Raw genomic sequence first — 19,317 nt, 5'->3', positions numbered from 1 at the left:
ACACATCCATCACACTCATCAAATTGTACATTACAAAAATATTTTGGGGGGCATGCTGTGTGGCCTGTGGGACCTTTGTTCACTGACCAGGGATCAACCTGCACCACCTGCATTGGAAGTTCAGAGTCTTAACCACTGAATCACCAGAGAAATCCCCAAATTGTACACTTCAAAAGAATGTAGTTATTTGAACATAAATTATACCTTAATAATGTTAAGAACAAGAATTAAATGAAAGAATCAGAGACATCTGAATATAGACACTTGGAAGATAAAGTAATGTTGATATTTAATATAGGTGATTTTAAACAAAATTTGCCAATGTACTGTTACCTCTCTCTGGTACATTGGCCTGAAAATAAACAGCTACATGAAACATTTCAGATATTAATTCTTTTCAAGGTGATCATCAGTTTGCTTTAATAGAACAAAGGGATCATTTATCATTGAAAATTACTAGAAAGGTTAAGCATTTTCCATACCTATTGGCTATCTCATTTACCCTTATAATTGTCTGTTTTGTGAACTTTGCCACTTTTTTCTGTTGGCTTTTCCCTCCTGGATCTTCTGTTTGTTTACTTGTCTCCTCAGCCTGGGAGTTTACTGCATCTCATTTTTCTATCCTCAGTCCAACAGTGTTTGGTGTTTCGTTCACGAAATGTTTGTTAAAATTGAATTGAATGATCTTAATTCTCAGAACGCTTGGGAGATTTAATTTTATTATTTCTATTTTACAGACGAGGAACACAAGATGCAAACGCTGAAGAATCTGCAGTCATGCAACTAACCGGCAGAATTGGGACTGTAATCCATCACACCTTTTGATTTTAAACCATAGGTTTACTGAAATTGTCCTCCATCCTCTTCGTTGATGTTTCACTGAGCCGCGTCTTCTTCAGGATATCAACTGAGTATTTTAAATTTAAGTGGGCAAAGCACAACCTCCGCTAGGCGCATGCGTCCCTTCCTTTTCCCACGGTAGGAAAAAAAGACACCTCCTTTCCTTCCGCTTTGCACATCTTTTGGCCCGGGCGACTCGCCATCGCCCGTGGGGAGGCGTTCAGTGGCCGAAGTGATGGCGACCGGGACCCCAGATTCGCAAGCCCGATTCGGTCAGTCCGTGAAGGGGCTTCTGACGGAGAAGGTGAACACCTGTGGTACTGACGTGATCGCTCTAACCAAGCAGGTTCTGAAGGGCTCCCGGAGCTCCGAGGTAAGCTAGGAGTGACCTCTCCGGGCCTAGCACCCTGGGAATCTCTTTTCTTCCTTGTCTGTGTGGAAGGAGGTGGGGTGGCCGCATTGCATCCTGGGAATTGTAGTCCGTGAACTAGCGGAGACGAGAGGAGAGCTCGTTCGCGGAGGGCGTGCTTTGCACTCGGGTGTGTCTCTGGACAGGACTAATGGTTCTACGAGCCGAGGAGGGAGCAGAGGGGAATGGGGTGGGGAAGAAACCAAAGGATAAGAATCGGTGCTTTAAAGCATACATTGCGCTAGGAGACGGATGAGATAGTGATTCTATCGAGTTCCTCATTTTTTTCCTCAGAGTTGTCTTTAGTGAAGATCTGTCCCTTTTGGCCCCCAAATTCCGCGTGGTTTTGCCCTCAACAGCCCAGATTCCTTTCAGACTTTATTTCTGCGCTGTCTTCCTTGCTGCACTGGGGGCTTTCTCTAGTTGGGACGAGTGAGGGGCCTCTCTCCTTTTGCTGTTCGCGGGCTTCTCTTTGCGGTAGCCTCTCCTGTTGCGGAGCGCAGGCTCTAGGGCGCGTGGGCTCAGCAGTTGTGGCGTGGGGGCCTAGTTGCCCTGCAGCATGTGGGATACTCTCCGACCAGGGATCCAACTGGCCTCCCCTGCATTGCAAGGCGGATTCTTAACCACTGGACCACCAGGGAAGCCCCCTTCAAGACTCTTCTATATCGTGTGTCCACAGATTCATTCTTTTCTGACTTGTCTTTCTGGTCACGTTTTTGGTTTTCTGTTAGCTTTCTCCTTTGCCATGATTTTCCTCTCATCATCCTCTGGCTAGTTCCATGAATGGGATTGTTTGATGGCTTTTCACACCAGCAAGCTTTATATGTGTACGCTTTCTCCTAAAAGAGACCTATCCATTGTACCTTGAGAATTCAACCAAGTGAAATGAAACTGTATGTCCACACAAAGACTGGTATGTGTTCATAGACATTTATCCAAAATAGCACCGAATTGGAAGCAATCCAAATGCCCATATGGCAGGTGATTGGGCCAACAAAATAGGTCTAATGACCCAGCTTGTCAACTTCTAGGTTTTTACCCAGGAGAAAGGAAAACATGTCCATCGTTTTGTTAGAGACCAGCCACGCACATGGTGTATCATGTAAGAAGTCCAGGTTTGGATTCTTTAAAATGGAAGATATCTTAAATATGCTTGCAGAATAATTTGGGGACAGAGTCTTTAGGTTTCTATAATTTCTCCTGTAGACCATTGTCTTGCTCATAATTCATCCAATAGCAGTGTATCTTAGCTACTCATTTTCAACAAGTATATTTGATTTTATAGTAATAGCAACTCTTTCTCCCCCACTCTTCTTTTCCTCATATTTCATCATTATTCCATTAAGTTATATAGTTCCTTTAGCAAGCATGATATGTCTGCAAGTCTTCACCTTCATATATGAATGTTCAAAGTATTAGTTTAGGGTCTGGTACAATTATCTTTACAAAATTAGCTTTTACCTTATGTCCTTAGTTTCTATTGATAGTGACTATAAGAAACAACTGTATAAAAAATGTGTTTACCATAACACTATTGTTGAAGTAATTGATCTGGTGATCCCAGATAGGCTTTGTATGAAGTTCCACATGGTATACTCATTTTAGGATCCAGAGGGCTTCCCAGGTGATTCGGTGGTAAAGAATCCGCCTGCTAGTGCAGGAACTGTGAGTTCGATCCTTTGGGTTAGGAAGATCCCCTGGAGAAGAAAAAGGCAGCCCACTCCAATATTCTTACCTGGAAAAGCCCATGGACCGAGGACCCTGACAGGCTATAGTCCACAGGATCGCAAAGAGCCAGACACAACTGAGCACACCCTCAGGCATCAGAGGAAAATCTACCTGTTTTAAAGAATTGTTGTGTCGCCTTTCACCAAATAAGAATTATGAAACTTACTGTGCTTCATGTTTTACCTTGGTAAATTACCAAGTTTTTACTAAAACTACCACAGTCAGTTTTAGTGGTAGACATATCTACTTCTCCTTTTCATGATTTTTTTAGATTCTTTTTCTGTTATTTTTTTTTAATGTGTGTATTTTATGTAGCTTAATTCATAAATCTTCATAATCACTGATAAAGGAAGTGCTTTTCTTACAGAGAGGAGTTTCACTTGTCCAAGTTCATGCAGTAGCTGGGAAGAGGTAGTACTAGGATTCAAACCTAGGCAGACTGGTTCTAAACCCACACTCTTGGATGCCACTTCTCGTGGCCCCTAGCTGGATTAAGTGGTCAAAAAGCCACAGTACCACTGTTGACTGCCCTGAAGTGGCTTGCTGCTTCCAGTTCCAGCCCCTCATGTATTTTTCGCAAGAGTTTCTTCTGTAGTAGATTTAGATAGGGTGCTCAGTAAGTGGTATGGATTGAGTTAAGCTGAAACCAGTCCAGTTTTCTGGGACAGAGTTGATACACTTCTCAAGCCGGAACTTTGTCTTTATTTTAAATATTGGTTAATATTTTATTTATTTTTAAATTGGAATATACATCAGTTCAGTTCAGTTCAGTCGCTCAGTCCTGTCCGACTCTTTGCGACCCCATGAGTCGCAGCACGCCAGGCCTCCCTGTCCATCACCAACTCCTGGAGTTCACTCAGACTCACGTCCATTGAGTCAGTGATGCCATCCAGCCATCTCATCCTCTGTCGTCCCCTTCTCCTCTTGCCCTCAAACCCTCCCAGCATCAGAGTCTTTTCCAATGAGTCAACTCTTTGCATGAGGTGGCCAAAGTACTGGAGTTTCAGCTTTAGCATCATTCCTTCCAAAGATATCCCAGGGCTGATCTCCTTCAGAATGGACTGGTTGGATCTCCTTGCAGTCCAAGGGACTCTCAAGAGTCTTCTCCAACACCACAGTTCAAAAGCATCAATTCTTCGGCGCTCAGCCTTCTTCACAGTCCAACTCTCACATCCATACATGACCACAGGAAAAACCACAGCCTTGACTAGACGGACCTTTGTTGGCAAAGTAATGTCTCTGCTTTTGAATATGCTATCTAGGTTGGTCATAACTTTCCTTCCAAGGGGTAAGCATCTTTTAATTTCATGGCTATAGTCACCATCTGCAATGATTTTGGAGCCCAGAAAAATAAAGTCTGACACTGTTTCCACTGTTTCCCCATCTATTTCCCATGAAGTGATGGGACCGGATGCCATGATCTTCGTTTTCTGAATGTTGAGCTTTAGGCCAAGTTTTTCACTCTCCACTTTCACTTTCATCAAGAGGCTTTTTAGTTCCTCTTCACTTTCTGCCATAAGGGTGGTGTCATCTGCACATCTGAGGTTATTGATATTTCTCCTGGCAATCTTGATTCCAGCTTGTGTTTCTTCCAGCCCAGCGTTTCTCATGATGTACTCTGCATAAAAGTTAAATAAGCAGGGTGACAATATACAGGCTTGACGTACTCCTTTTCCTATTTGGAACCAGTCTGTTGTTCCATGTCCAGTTCTAACTGTTGCTTCCTGACCTGCATACAGATTTCTCAAGAGGCAGATCAGGTGGTCTGGTGTTCCCATCTCTTTCAGAATTTTCCACAGTTTCTTATGATCCACACAGTCAAAGGCTTTGGCATAGTCAATAAAGCAGAAATAGATGCTTTTCTGGAACTCTCTTGCTTTTTCCGTGATCCAGCGGATGTTGGCAATTTGATCTCTGGTTCCTCTGCCTTTTCTAAAACCAGCTTGAACATCTGGAAGTTCACAGTTCACATATTGCTGAAGCCTGGCATGGAGAATTTTGAGCATTACTTTACGAGTGTGTGAGATGAGTGCAATTGTGCGGTAGTTTGAGCATTCTTTGGCATTGCCTTTCTTTGGGATTGGAATGAAAACTGACCTTTTCCAGTCCTGTGGCCACTGCTGAGTTTTCCAAATGTGCTGGCATATTGAGTGCAGCACTTTCACAGCATCATCTTTCAGGATTTGAAATAGCTCAACTGGAATTCCATCACCTCCACTAGCTTTGTTCATAGTGATGCTTTCCAAAGCCCACTTGACTTCACATTCCAGGATGCCAGGCTCTAGGTGAGTGATCATACCATCGTGATTATCTGGGTCGTGAAGATCTTTTTTGTACAGTTCTTCTGTGTATTCTTGCCATCTCTTCTTAATATCTTCTGCTTCTATTAGGTCCATACCATTTCTGTCCTTTATTGAGCCCATTTTTGCATGAAATGTTCCTTTGGTATCTGTGATTTTCTTGAAGAGATCCCTAGTCTTTCCCATTCTGTTGTTTTCCTCTATTTCTTTGCATTGATCACTGAAGAAGGCTTTCTTGTTTCTTCTTGCTATTCTTTGGAACTCTGCATTCAGATGTTTATATCTTTCCTTTTCTCCTTTGCCTTTCGCTTCTCTTCTTTTCACAGCTATTTGTAAGGCCTCCCCAGACAGCCATTTTGCTTTTTTGCATTTCTTTTCCATGGGGATGGTCTTGATCCCTGTCTCCTGTACAATGTCACGAACCTCATTCTGTAGTAAGACAGTATGTGTTGCAAGAGGGCATCAGAGGGCAAACACACTGAAAGCTTACCCACAGAAAACTAGTCAGTCTAATCACACTAGGACCACAGCCTTGTCTAACTCAATGAAACTAAGCCATGCCCTTGGGGCAACCCATGATGGGCAGGTCATGGTGGAGAGATCTGACGGAATGTGGTCCACTGGAGAAGGGAATGGCAAACCACTTCACTATTCTTGCCTTGAGAACCCCATGAATAGTATGAAAAGACAAAATGGTAGGATACTGAAAGAAACTCCTCAGGTCAGTAGGTGCCCAATATGCTACTGGAGATCAGTGGAGAAATAACTCCAGAAAGAATGAAGGGATGGAGCCAAAGCAAAAAGAATATCCAGCTGTGGATGTGACTGGTGATAGAAGCAAGGTCTGATGCTGTAAAGAGCAATACTGCATAGGAACCTGGAATGTCAGGTCCATGAATCAAGGCAAATTGGAAGTGGTCAAACGAGATGGCAAGAGTGAATGTCGACATTCTAGGAATCAGCGAACTGACATGGACTGGAATGGATGAATTTAACTCAGATGACCATTATATCTACTCCTGCGGGCAGGAATCCCTCGGAAGAAATGGAGCAGCCATCATGGTCAACAAAAGAGTCTGAAATGCAGTACTTGGATGCAATCTCAAAAACAACAGAATGATCTCTGTTCATTTCCAAGGCAAACCATTCAATATCACTGTAATCCAAGTCTATGCCCCAACCAGTAACGCTGAAGAAGCTGAAGTTGAACGGTTCTGTGAAGACCTACAAGACCTTTTAGAACTAACACCCAAAAAAGATGTCCTTTTCATTATAGGTGACTGGAATGCAAAAGTAGAAAGTCAAGAAAACCTGGAGTAACACGCAAATTTGGCCTTGAAATACGAAATGAAGCAGGGCAAAGACTAATAGAGTTTTGCCAAGAAAATGCACTGGTCATAACAAACACCCTCTTCCAACAACACAAGAGAAGACTCTACACATGGACATAACCAGATGGTCAACACCGAAATCAGATTGATTATATTCTTTGCAGCCAAAGATGGAGAAGCTCTATACAGTCAGCAAACACAAGACCAGGAGCTGACTGTGGCTCAGACCGTGAACTCCTTATTGCCAAATTCAGACTTAAATTGAAGAAAGTAGGGAAACCACTAGACCATTCAGGTATGACCTAATCAAATCCCTTATGATTATACGGTGGAAGTTTTATACATAGTAGTGTATATATGCCAATCCCAGTCTCCCAGTTCATCCCATCTCCACCTTCCTCCCTTGGTGTCTTCATCTGTGTCTCTATTTGCTGAAATGGCAACCCACTCCAGTACTCTTGCCTGGAGAATCCCAGGGACATAGGAGCCTGTTGGGTGCCGTCTACGGGGTCGCACAGAGTTGGACACGACTGACGCGACTTAGCAGCAGCAGCAGCAGCAGCAGACTGACTGGGCTTCCCAGGTGGTGCCAGTTGTAAAGAACCTGCCTGCCAATGCAGGAGACGTAATGAAAGACATAAGGAGGGCTCGATCCCCGGGCTGAGAAGATCCCCTGGAGGAGGGCATGGCACCCCACTCCAGGAGTCTTGACTGGAGAATCCCACGGACAGAGGAGCCTGGCAGGCTATAGTCCACAGGGTCTCAAAGAGTTGGACACGACTGAAGCGACTTAGCACACACGCATGCATGCACGCATACCAACTGAGTCTTTTTACTAGATCTCCTACATGACACTTATCATGTACCATATTGCATTTTTCTATAGTTACTTAGGACTTCCCTCGTAGCTCAGTTGGTCAAGAATCCGCCTACAATAAAGGAGACCCGTGTTCAATTCCTGGGTTTGGAATATCCCCTGGAGAAAGAAATGGCAACCCACTCCAGTATTCTTGCCTGGGAAATCCCATGGACAGAGGAGCCTGGCGGGCTACCGTACCTGGACTTGCAAGAGTCAGATACAACTTAGTGACTAAACCACCAACATAGTTACTTATGCATATTTTTGCCATTTTCTTTACTAGGCCCTGAGGTTATGGGAGTATTACTGATGTTCAGTCCTTCTTAGCCCACAGATCATTGCTTCCCTCTTCATCAGTCTCAACAAAGCTGTTTTGTGTGACTATAAGACAAACTGGTGTTGCGATAAGTATGAGCAAGCCTGGGGGAAAATTCATAGAAATGTACAAAGATTCTATACTCAGATCGTTTTACAGGTGAGTTTCAGATGTTGTTCCACTTTAAAGAAACCGAAACTGGAGATCTTAGGTAATATGTTATGTGTGTGGCTGGTTTCTGTAAGCAAAAAATGCAGCAATGTCAATGATTATGTCTGTCATCATAGAAAAGGCCCTGGACCTGCATGCCCACAGCCCCGGCATTCCAGGCCATTTTAAGTCCCATCAGGTCTATCTTCTGAATAACTCTCAAGCCCCTCACCCTGCCGTTTTAAATTGTTACTTCTGTGGTTCGAGTTACTCTTACTACTTTTCTAGAATACTGCTATGTTCTCCTAACCAGTCTCTCTACCTTCAGGCCTGCTCCCCCCAATCGCGCCCCCCCCCCCCATCTAATCCATCTTGTTCACCACATGCTAAAACAGTCAATCTAATCATGTCACTTTTTTGTAGTATTATACTTCTGAATTCTAAGCACCAGCCTTTAGGTCTTAGCTTAGAAGTCACTTCTTTGGACTTCCCTGGTGGCCTAGTGATAAAGAATCCACCTGCCAATGCAGGAGACATGGGTTCGATCCCTTGTCCAGGAAGATCCCATATGCCATGGAGCAACAAAGCCTGTGGCTACAACTATTGAGCCTGAGCTCTAGAGCCTGGGAGATGCAGCTACTGAAGACTGCATGCCTAGAGCCTGTGCTCTGCAACAGGAGAAGCCACCACAATGAGAAGCCCACGCACCGCAACTAGAGAGCAGCCCCTGCTCGCTGCAACTAGAGAAAGCCACATGTAGCAACGAAGATCCAGCACAGCCAAGAATAATAAATAAATAATGAAATCAGGAATTAAAAAAAAAAAGTCACTTCTTTTTGGAAGCCTTCCCTGAGTGCCTACCCTGTAATGGGTTATTCACCACTGCCCCCAAGCTCCCCTGGCATCTAGTGCGTCCCCCTCAGCACCTACCACCAGGTACCATAGGACCTTTGTCCTCTCTAATTCCAGCCTGTGAGCCCTGAAAGGATGGGGGCTGTGTCTCTTACTGGCTTATAAGCACTTAATAAATATTTGTTGAATGAATGAGGAAGATACTATTAGAATGTTCAATTTGTTGGTCACCATCCCTCAGAATCTTCAATTTGTTGGTCACCATCTCTCGTCTGTAGGAGTTTGGAGTTTGCCATTTAAAAGTGGCCACAGGGAGGAAACAGGAACTCTCCTACTTGGTGGGAATGCAAAATGGTATAATCTTAATAGGGAGGGTGATTTGGCAATATGTAGTTCTTGCCTGGAGAATCCCAGGGACAGGGGAGCCTGGTGGGCTGCCGTCTATGGGGTCGCACAGAGTCAGACACGACTGAAGTGACTTAGCAGCAGCAGCAGCAAAATTAAAAACCTCTGATCCAGCAATCAGAATCAAGATTCTGAGTCTATCCAGAGATGCCGGCAAAAAGATACAAAAAGATATGTAAGGTATTTTTTTAGCACTACTTATTAATATGATAGCAAAAGACTGGAAACAGCCCCAAAGTCTTCAGTAGAAGACTGGTTAAATAATCTTATGAGACATCTCTACAGTGGAGTGCTCGGCAGCCCTAAAAGAACAGGTGGAGATTCAATATTTATTGTTGTAGGTCTATCTCAGTATATATTATCGAGTGGACATGGCATGATGTGGAAGAGTGCATATGGTAGGGTACATTTTATGTAAGATGGGCAAAATACATACACATGTCCATTGTTTTATAAAGGAACAATGGAAAGATAAACCAAAAACTAACTTTAAAAATATGTATGCATAGAGGAGTGATACCAGGAGAGGAAGAGGCTGGATAGAAGGTCTTATTTTACTGTTTTGCCTCTAGAAGCACGTAAGATTTTACTAACTTTTGAAGTTAAAAAGAAAAATAAAAGTTGCTATAGGGAGAGAAGTCAGGAGGCTGGATCAGTGCTGGTTTCTTGTTAATTGGAAGTCATCTGACCCAGGGGAACAGGGAAGATTGGTAGACACACGTAACAGGAGCTCCCTTTCATGGCTGGACTTCCTGTCTGCCGTGAACAGGGTGCCTCAGGAAGCAGAACACTTCTGTTGATCTCTTCTTGCTGCTCAGTGCAGAGTCAGATCTGCTGACCACAGGCCACCCAGCTGAAACAGAGCTCACTCAGCCTCTCTCTCTCTCTTTCTCTCTCTCCGCCACAGGGCCCAGCTATCAGTGAATTCATTAAATTCTGCTGCCACCTTCCTCCATTCTTTTCTCTTCCCCAGCTCCATCTGACCATTCTTCACATGGTACTTTCCCACTGGTGAATCCCAAACGTCCTCCCACGTCTTTCCCCAGCGCCCTCCTCCCCTACCCACCCCCTACATCTGTGTTTCTCGTTCCATTTCTGAACAGCTACATCCCTTTGTCCTTTAAAGCCCTATCCTAACTCTTGCCCTCTCCCTCCCCCCAAACAACTCCAAATCTCAAATTTGCCTTAGAGAGTCAGAAGTTAGGTTCTCATTGGGCTTGTGGAGCCAAAGTTTGTTTTCGCAGACTTTTCCTCTTGGCGCTTGATGAGTAAGCTCAGCATTCTGGAGGACTTGATTTCTCAGGCAGTGGCCTTTGGAACAGATGTCGAGCCCATGCCAGCACTGCCATAGTGACAATGAAATGGATTTTCAACATGAACAAATGGGAAATTATCCTCCTTTACATTCGGAGGGTTTGTATTTGTATGGAGTGGCAGAGTAGGGGGAGGAGAGAGGGCCCTGGGAGAACAGCTGCAGAGAGAAGATTACAGGAAGTTTGGAAATTTTGATTATTACCATTTTATTTTTGTCTTCCAGCTGCTAGGTCAGGCAGCTCGAAACATGGTACTCCAGGAAGATGCCATTTTACACTCAGAAGATGTAAGAAACAATTTCTGTTACGATTTGAGTTTTATATGCACAGTTTATGTGGCTTCTGGGAAGTGGAGTGCTCTATTTCTCTCTCTCTCTCTTTTTAATGCAGAGTTTAAGAAAAATGGCAATAATAACAACTCATCTTCAGTACCAGTGAGTATGCGCTCTCCAGTGCCTGCTGCACTCGCTACAGTCGCTCTCTGCAGGCTGCTGCTTGTGGCCTTTGTGCTTTTGCTTATTTTCCTGAAGGCGGGAACCAGGAGCAAAGTGTCAGGAGGGTGGTGGGAGTGGGTGGGGAGGGGGTTAGTCAAGGATTGTTCCCTCTGGAATAGATGCCTGAGACTGCAGAAGAAGTTGGTGTACAGGGTGCGGTCAGAGTGGCAATCACCTTTGTGAACCTCGCTCATATTTTGGGAGCTTCTTAGAGGGAGAGACTGCAAACCCCATAAGGCCAGGGCCCATCCAGGACCGCACACATGCATAGCCCTTGGCACTTGGTGGACACTTAAGTGGTATTTGCCAACTGTCTGTGCCTGAGGGCTTTCCCAGAGTGGCTGCACCTTCCCTGGGGAATGGAGTACATCAGTGACCTTTGTCTTACATTCCCACGTGCGTGCTAAGTCGCTTCAATTGTGTCACCTTAATGTATCTGACTCTTTGCAATGCTATGGACTATAGCCCTCCAGGCTCCTCCGTCCATGGGATTCTCCAGGCAAGAATACTAGAATAGATTGGCATGAGCCCTAACTACTATAAATCATCCAGCAGACTCTGAAATATAGAGACTCCCTTCTCCATTATAGTTTTGGACAAAATTACAATTTAATTAACTTTTCATCTTACTTCATTTTGCTTTTTATTTTATGCAGTTGATATTACACTTAGGTACCTATTGGAAAAATCTGACTGGGAATTTAACTCTTGATAGTTAAATAGCTAAAACATTCATTTTGGGGGTATGTACCTATCAGGTATGTGACCCCTCAGCTCCACGTACCCAAACTGAATTTGAGCCATCCTTATAGTCGGTCGGACCACGTCGCTCACTCTGATAGAGTATTACTACATCTTTAGGTGTAAAATCCATCTTTTCAGCAACTCTGTGCTCAGATAGTGAAGAGAGATTCAATAGCACAATCTTAGGATAGGATGGACAGAAATAGAAAATGTGACAAGCTGGAAATTTGTCCTTCCTATGTATATATCTGATCATAGATAACTTCTTCTAGGTTGCTACATTTTTTTATGTTTATTTTTCTCTTTCCTTCTCTGATTTAGGCAAGAAGCTATTCAGAAGAAGTAAGTAACCCCAATGGTAGAGGAGTAGGGGGCCAACTAACTGTAGCAAGCTGGGGGGAATTACACTGCTGGGCCTAGGATTAGTATAAAACTCTGGTTGACATAGACCCTTAAATTGATTTGTGTTCTAGGATAGCTCACTGAAAATATAAAGAATATTTCAGAGGCATGCAGTAAGTCAATTCACTTCTAGCACAGGTTTTCTAAAAGTTATAGGGTGTAGAGAACCAACCTTCAGGAGTAGACAACTTTTTACATTGGTAATATTTGTTAAGTAGAGTAAATGTGCTGTAGTCATTGAACAGACTTGTATGTTTGTATATGTGTATTTTTTTTAAGTGGACTAAATCAGTCGCTTGCAATATTGTTTATATAATAATTGGCTTTACAGATCTTTTCTTCGTATTTTAAACATGTCTGGTCCCCCCCGCCAGTGGACCAATATAAATTTTTGATTTAGCTTCAGCAGAACTATGCATATATATTTTGTGCAAATACTCTGTGCAAATCATTTGCACAATGAAATGTCTTTTTTTTTCCCACATCGGTTGATTTTTTTTTTCAGTATCTAGTTCTCCATTTTTCTAGGGAGAACATATGATATTGTACTTTCAGGGATAGTAAACTGTTACAAACAAAGAATGTAGAGAAATATACCCCTATCTCTGCACCCAGTCATGAATCTGACCCCATTAATAGCCCCCACATTTAAAGCCAAAAGAAAATATGATTGCATAGAGGGGTTGCTATGATGACAAGATGCCCATTGTAGATAAACTTTTTTCTCTATCCTAATTTACAGCGTTGAGCAGTCTTCAAATCTACAGGACCAGTTGAATCATCTATTGAAATAGAACGAGTTAGAAGAGGGCAAAAGCACTTCTTTGCCTGACCCTGAGGAGGAAGTGTCTTACATACCATGTGCTATGGGTTTGATTTTCCATTTTCTTCTCCAAAAGTTAAGTTAGAGAAGATCTGTGATGATGAACAGTTTTTCCTGAAAGGAAATTAGGTGACTAAATTTTAGAAGCACTTCTTAAATCAAACCAACCCATGTTCTTAATGAATTTTTAAGTTGTTCTGTTAGTTTGATATTAAAACAAAATTAAAAGATGTCTTAGTTTTTCCCACAGAATTTTAATATGTCAAAAGCCATGTTGTCTAAATGTGTTTCTTAAGCAAATACTGAGCAGTGTTTTAAATTCAGACTTAGAGATTCTACTGTGAATTTATAAGAATGATTAATATTTTTTAAAGACTTTTTTTTCTTTTAATCAGACTTTCAGGAAATATTTTAATTTCATGGTCACAGAATGATGATTAGGTAATACCAGTTGTTTTCTTTTCTAGTAACTAAGAAGAGATACTTATTTTATTTGTTGAAGCAAATTCCTTCATGAAAATTAGGCAAATGGTATCATATCTGGCCAGCTGTAACCTCCTGCCTTGACCTTCATTCCTAGGGTTTCTTTGTTGTTGTGACTCTTGATTAAGTGGCCTTGGGTTCATTTTGTAATTTTGCTAGTCGTCAGCAAATTCACTTGTATGACATTACTGCCAAGTGAGAATGCAGCTAAATTACCAAGATTGAAGTATAAGCTTGTGCCATGTAGAAAACCTTATGTTTGTAGACATATACCCGTGTTCACTGAATTTATCTTATTAAATGTCATTGCCTTTGTTCTCAAGTCTGAATGTCTATGCTTTGTTTGAATTTAAAATGGGACTCTAACCTGGTTTAGCTCCATTCTTAATTCACTAAAGTATTGGGAGAAAGCTGACTTAAGAAAATCGTGTTTTTACTGAAAGAAGAAAAGCAAATGTGAGTCCAGTTTAATTCATATTCTCTATCATCAAGTTGAGTAATCATGTTAGATTATACATATATTCCTCATTTTATATATATGCACATTAACTTAAAGTAAAAAATAGGTATGAAGGGATTCACTTATGTATTCATTCTATAAACATTTATTACAATTATTAAATGTAAACAGGCTCAATTTACCTTAAAAAGAATGGTTGCAAACTTACATCAATTGTCATATTATGAGTAAAACATCTGAAATATTATCTGAGGATGTTACCATCAGTTTCTATTTAGCATTTCGCTGGAAGCCACACCTGGTGCAGAAATTAAAATTAAATGTAACTATTAGCAATGAAGAGACAAAATTGTTATCATATAGTAGAATTATCTTCTTAGAAAATCCAAGGACTGATTTTTTTTTAAAGTCACCAGTTTAGAAAACAAAGTTTAACCATCCAAATATACACAAAGCAAAGAAATATTTAAGATGAAAAAAATTAATGTATGCTGGAACAAATATTAAAGAATCAGTAATTGCTTAGGCTTCCCAGGTGGCTCAAGTGGTAAAGAATCTGCCTGCCAATGCAGGAGACGCAGGTTGGATCCCTGGAGGGGGAAGATCGCCTGGTTGAGGAAATGCTTATTCCCATATTCTTGCCTGGAAAATCCCATGGACAGAGGAGGCAGGCAGGTTATAGTCCATGGGGTCTCAAAGAGCAGGACACAACTTAGCGACTCAACACATACACACTATTGTTTATGTTGTATCTGATAAAATAAATTTTACAACTTAATTTTCACAATTAAAATGAAAGATGAAATTTACATTAAATAATGAAACCCTAGTTTGTTGTTGTTCAGTCAGTCATGTTGGACTCTTTGTGACCCCATGGACTGCAGTATGCCCGGCTTCCCTGTCCTTTACCATCTCCCAGAGCTTGCTCAAACTCATGTCCATTGAGTCAGTGATGCCATCCAACCATCTCCTACTCAGTCATCCCCTTCTCCTCCTGCCTTCAATCTTTCTCAGCATGAGTCTTTTCTAATGAATCAGTTCTTTGCATCAGGTGGCCAAAGTATTGGAGCTTCAGCATCAATCCTTCTAGTGAATATTCAGGATTGATTTCCTTTAGGATTGACTGGTTTGATCTCCTTGCAGTCCAAGGCACTCTCAAGAGTCTTCTCCAACAAAGAACATAATGCCAAAATACATGAAAGAAAAGTAGACAATACGAGAATAGGCAGAAATGTATACATAATTTAATAGTTTGTTTCTTATAGAAATAGGTTATGTAGAATTAAATGGCGATCAAACATATGGAGACAAAAGATATTTCTTTAAAATAACATCTGGGTTATAGAGGATATGTTGGAGGATAATTTCAAAATAATGAAAATTCAAATTTTATGCAAGTGAATTTATGTGATGGCACCCAAGCAGTACTATAAGGGAAAAAAGTCATATTTTAAAGTCATACCGTTTACTTTACAATATTGTGATGGTTTTAAAAATAAATAAATAAATAAAGTCATACCGACTCAATGGACATGAATTTGAACAAACTCCAGGAGAAGGTGAAAGACAGGGAAGCCCTCTATATTAGGGATAAAGTAGAAATAAATGCCCCCCTTCCCCCCCCCACCCCCGCCAACCCAAGGGGTTTGTGGTTAGAATTTGGAAAGAGAGCAAAAGAAATCAAAGTAGAATAAGAAAACCAAGCATGTGTTACAAAAGTTTGAAAAATATATGAAACCATTAATTAGTTCTTATAGATTAAACTGGTAAAATGTTGGCTCAGTCATAAAAGTGTAAATTTGTAATTAAACAGGAGATATATAAATCAGTTAGATTTGAAAAGAATTATCAGTTTGATTCCGTATAGACCGAGGTATGGGTTTTCCAGTAGTCGTGTGTGGTTGTGAGAATTGGACCATAAAGAAGGCTGAGCACCAAAGAATTGATGCTTTCTAATTGTGGTGCTGGAGAAGACTCTTGAGACTCCCTTGGACTGCAAGGACATCTAACCAGTCAATCCTAAAGGAAATCAACCCTGAGCTGAAGCTCCAGTACTTTGGCCACCTGATGCAAAAAGCTGATTCATTGGAAAAGACCCTGATGCTGGGAATGACTGAGGGCAGGAGGAAAAGGAACAAGGAAGATGAGATGGTTGGATAGCCTCACCGACTCAATGGACATGAGTTGAGCAAACTCTGGGAGAAAGTGAAGGACGGGGAAGCCTGGTGCATTGCAGTCCATGGGGTTGCAAAGAGTCAGACACAACTTAGTGACTGAACAACAACAAATCAGTTTGATGCTGAAAATTTAATTATTAGTATCAAATGTCTGGTTCATTATAAAGACATAGTATCATAAAACCGACATTTAAAAAAGAGTATGTCCCATCTGGTTATGAGAGATAATCCATAACTTGTCAAAAATAACCAGTTAAAATATCATCTATTTGTAATGGCTATCCTGAGACTTTTCTAGAGTATCAAAGAACAAATCATTTCCATATGCTCCCAAAGTACAGAAAATGATAGCAAGATACCCAGTTCCTTTGCTGAAGTAAATGTAATTTTCATTAAAAAAAATAAATTGAGATAACATATAAGTATTTAGGAGATACTTATTTATGAATATAGAGGCAAAAATCCTAATAAAATCTCTGAAAAATCAAATAGAGAAATATTTAGAAGAGTTGCCAAAATAATTCCAGGATTACAAAGTTGATATAACAGCTGCAAAATACATTAGATTACCAGGAAACAATAAAAATTATACATCACTGTAATAAGCACCAAAAGGGGACTAGAAAAAATTCAACTTCTATTTCCAATTGAAACTTAAAAAAACTCTCTAAAAGTGTGTTTTAGAGGAAAGTATTATAGGACTCCAGAATATTATAGCTGTATGGGGCCTCACAAATGATTAAATTTTGGCCCCATGTTTAACAGATGAAAACACATAGGCAGGGAGATGAAGTGACTTATCCAAAGTCTCTGAGCTTGGTAGTCTTGACTGCTGGTCTAGCTTGCTATTATCTGTTACTTTTCTTTTAAATTGAGACAAGGGTATGTGTGTGCACTCAATAGTGGCTCTTTGTGGCTCCAGTGACTGTAGCCCCCCAGACTCCTTTGTCCATGGAATTTTCCAGCAAGAATACTGGAGTGGGTTGCCATTTCCTCCTCCAGGGGATCTTCTTGATCTGGGGATTGAACCCGTGTTTCTTGTATCTCCTGCACTGGCAGGCGGATTCTTTACCACTGCACCACTTGGGAAGCCCCAGAAACAAGGATGCTTCCTGTCATTTCTAGTATTTAGCATCATACAAAGGAAAGATTTTTGGAACTGAATTTTAACCCATTTACCCCTGCTGCTTCATCTCTGGCAGGTAAACAACCAGTTGGTATTTCTATTAATAGCTTCTGTTTAAATGCTTCTAATGTTTGGAGAATCTTTTACTTGGGGATGCTGGCCATTTGGGAAGCTCTACTTGAAAGGTGGCTCTGTGTATTGAACCAAAATCTGGCTTTCTGGACCATGCTGGAATTGTCAGACCAGTAACTTTAAGTTACACCTTTTAAAGGTTAGATGTGTGGAGTTCTACACAAGGCCATCCTTGGAGGTAAGGAAAGAAAACATGAAAATATCTGTGTACGTTTATGTTTTATTTTTAAAAGAGAAAATTAGGGACTTTCCTGGTGGTCCAGTGGTTAGGGCTCTGTGCTCCCAGTGTCGGAGGCCTGGGTTCGATCCCGGGTCAGGGAACTCGATCTCACATGTAGCAACTAAAAGGGTCCTGCACAGCACAAGAAGGACCCACGTGCTGCAACTGGGATCCAGCTCAGCCAAATAAATAAATAAATATTAAAAAAGAGAAAATTAGCTTTTGCTAGTATTTTAAATATGGCTTGATTTGAGAGCTCTACCTCAGTCTACCTAGCACGTGTACCATTCAGGAGGAGTGATGGTGGTAGTGGTGGTGGTGTAGTCACTAAGTCGTGTCCGACTCTTACAACCCCATGGACTATAGCCTGCCAGGCTCCTCTGTCCACGGCATTCTCTAGGTAAGAATACCGGGGTGGGTTGCCATTTCCTTCTCTAAGGAGTGATACTGAAAACAAAAAAATTCTGTGACTGAGGCCCTGACCAATCAGGATGAGTGACGTTCACAAGCCATCTGGTCCAAAACCAGCCCTGCAGACTAGATACTTCAGGGAAAACTGGGAATAGCCCGGTGTAAGTTGATGGTGGTTTGTTTAATTGTAGCATATCTGTGTGTGGTTAAGCGGATTTAAGGCTTATCAAATGGTTCTTGTGAATAACCGCAAATTGAAGATAATATAATAAAACAAGCACAAGGGGACAAGTAGAAAATGATAAATTTCTTTCCTTAACCTCCCACTCATCTGTCCTTTCAAGATAAAGTTACCATTTTAACAATGAGTGAGAAAGTGACTACTTTTCTAAACGAACTAATTTTAAATGGAGAGAGTGTTTTTAAAAACTTAATATTTAGAAGTTCAGTTCAGTTTAGTCTCTCAGTCGTATCTGACTCTGTGAACCCATAGACTGCAGCATTTCAGGCTTCCCTGTCCATCACCAACTCCCGGAGCTTGCTCAAACTCATGTCCATCGAGTCGGTGATGCCATCCAACCATCTCATCCTCTGTTGTCCCCTTCTCCTGCCTTCAATCTTTCCCAGTATCAGGGTCTTTTCAAGTGAGTCAGCTCTTTGCATCAGGTGGCCAAAGTATTAGAGTTTCAGCTTCAGCATCAGTCCTTCCAATGAATATTCAGGGTTGATTTCTTTTAGGATTGACTGGTTGATCTCCTTGCAGTCCAAGGACTTGCAGTTCCATATTCAGGAGTGTTTTCACCATTAAATGATTGCCCAAAACTAGGTATCTATAAAACTTTACTTTTTAAAAAACTCATTTTTACATACTTAATAGTTAGAAATATTCTGGCCTATAAGAATATTCCAACAAGGATCATTTCCATGGGTTTAGTTTGTTAAAAATACAAAAATACAACAACTTCCTCTTAATATTTAAAAACTAACTGACATCTGGGAAAATTGTTATTATCAGATGAGATTGAAAAGTAAGTAAAATTTGGTAAATTTTCCATTCAGATATCCTTTTAATTGAAACCCCGTATCTCCTTACTATCCTAATGAATAGGAATTCTTGTTGTTACCACAAAATAAAATGTATTAGTGGAGGAAAAACTAAATTAAAAAAAATTTCTGCAAGATGAGATGACAATACCTAGAAAACAAGTGAATTGTTTTAACCTCTAGTAAAAATACTAGAGGTTAAAAATGAACCTAGCCAAGTTGCTTTCCTAAATACCATTCAATATAGATTGTGAACAACTACATAATGTGTGAGTCTATCGCTGTGACATTCTGGGAA

At 41.1% G+C, this 19,317-nt stretch overlaps 1 protein-coding gene across 1 annotated transcript; it reads left to right on the top strand.

Annotated features, from left to right (window-relative positions):
* The first annotated feature begins 722 nt into the window (after positions 1-722).
* On the top strand, positions 723-13,771 carry BORCS7 (BLOC-1 related complex subunit 7). Its single transcript, XM_027528643.1, has 5 exons — positions 723-1,213; positions 10,728-10,790; positions 10,894-10,937; positions 12,063-12,083; positions 12,886-13,771. Exons 1-5 carry the CDS (start codon positions 1,076-1,078, stop codon positions 12,935-12,937), a joined length of 318 nt encoding a protein of 105 aa, XP_027384444.1. The 5' UTR covers positions 723-1,075; the 3' UTR covers positions 12,938-13,771.
* The last annotated feature ends 5,546 nt before the right edge of the window (positions 13,772-19,317 follow it).

Source organism: Bos indicus x Bos taurus, chromosome 26 (assembly GCF_003369695.1).
Source record: "Bos indicus x Bos taurus breed Angus x Brahman F1 hybrid chromosome 26, Bos_hybrid_MaternalHap_v2.0, whole genome shotgun sequence".
Classification (NCBI taxonomy): Eukaryota; Metazoa; Chordata; class Mammalia; order Artiodactyla; family Bovidae; genus Bos; species Bos indicus x Bos taurus.
Note: the sequence above shows the minus strand (reverse complement) of the source record. Positions and strands in the feature narration are given on the sequence as shown.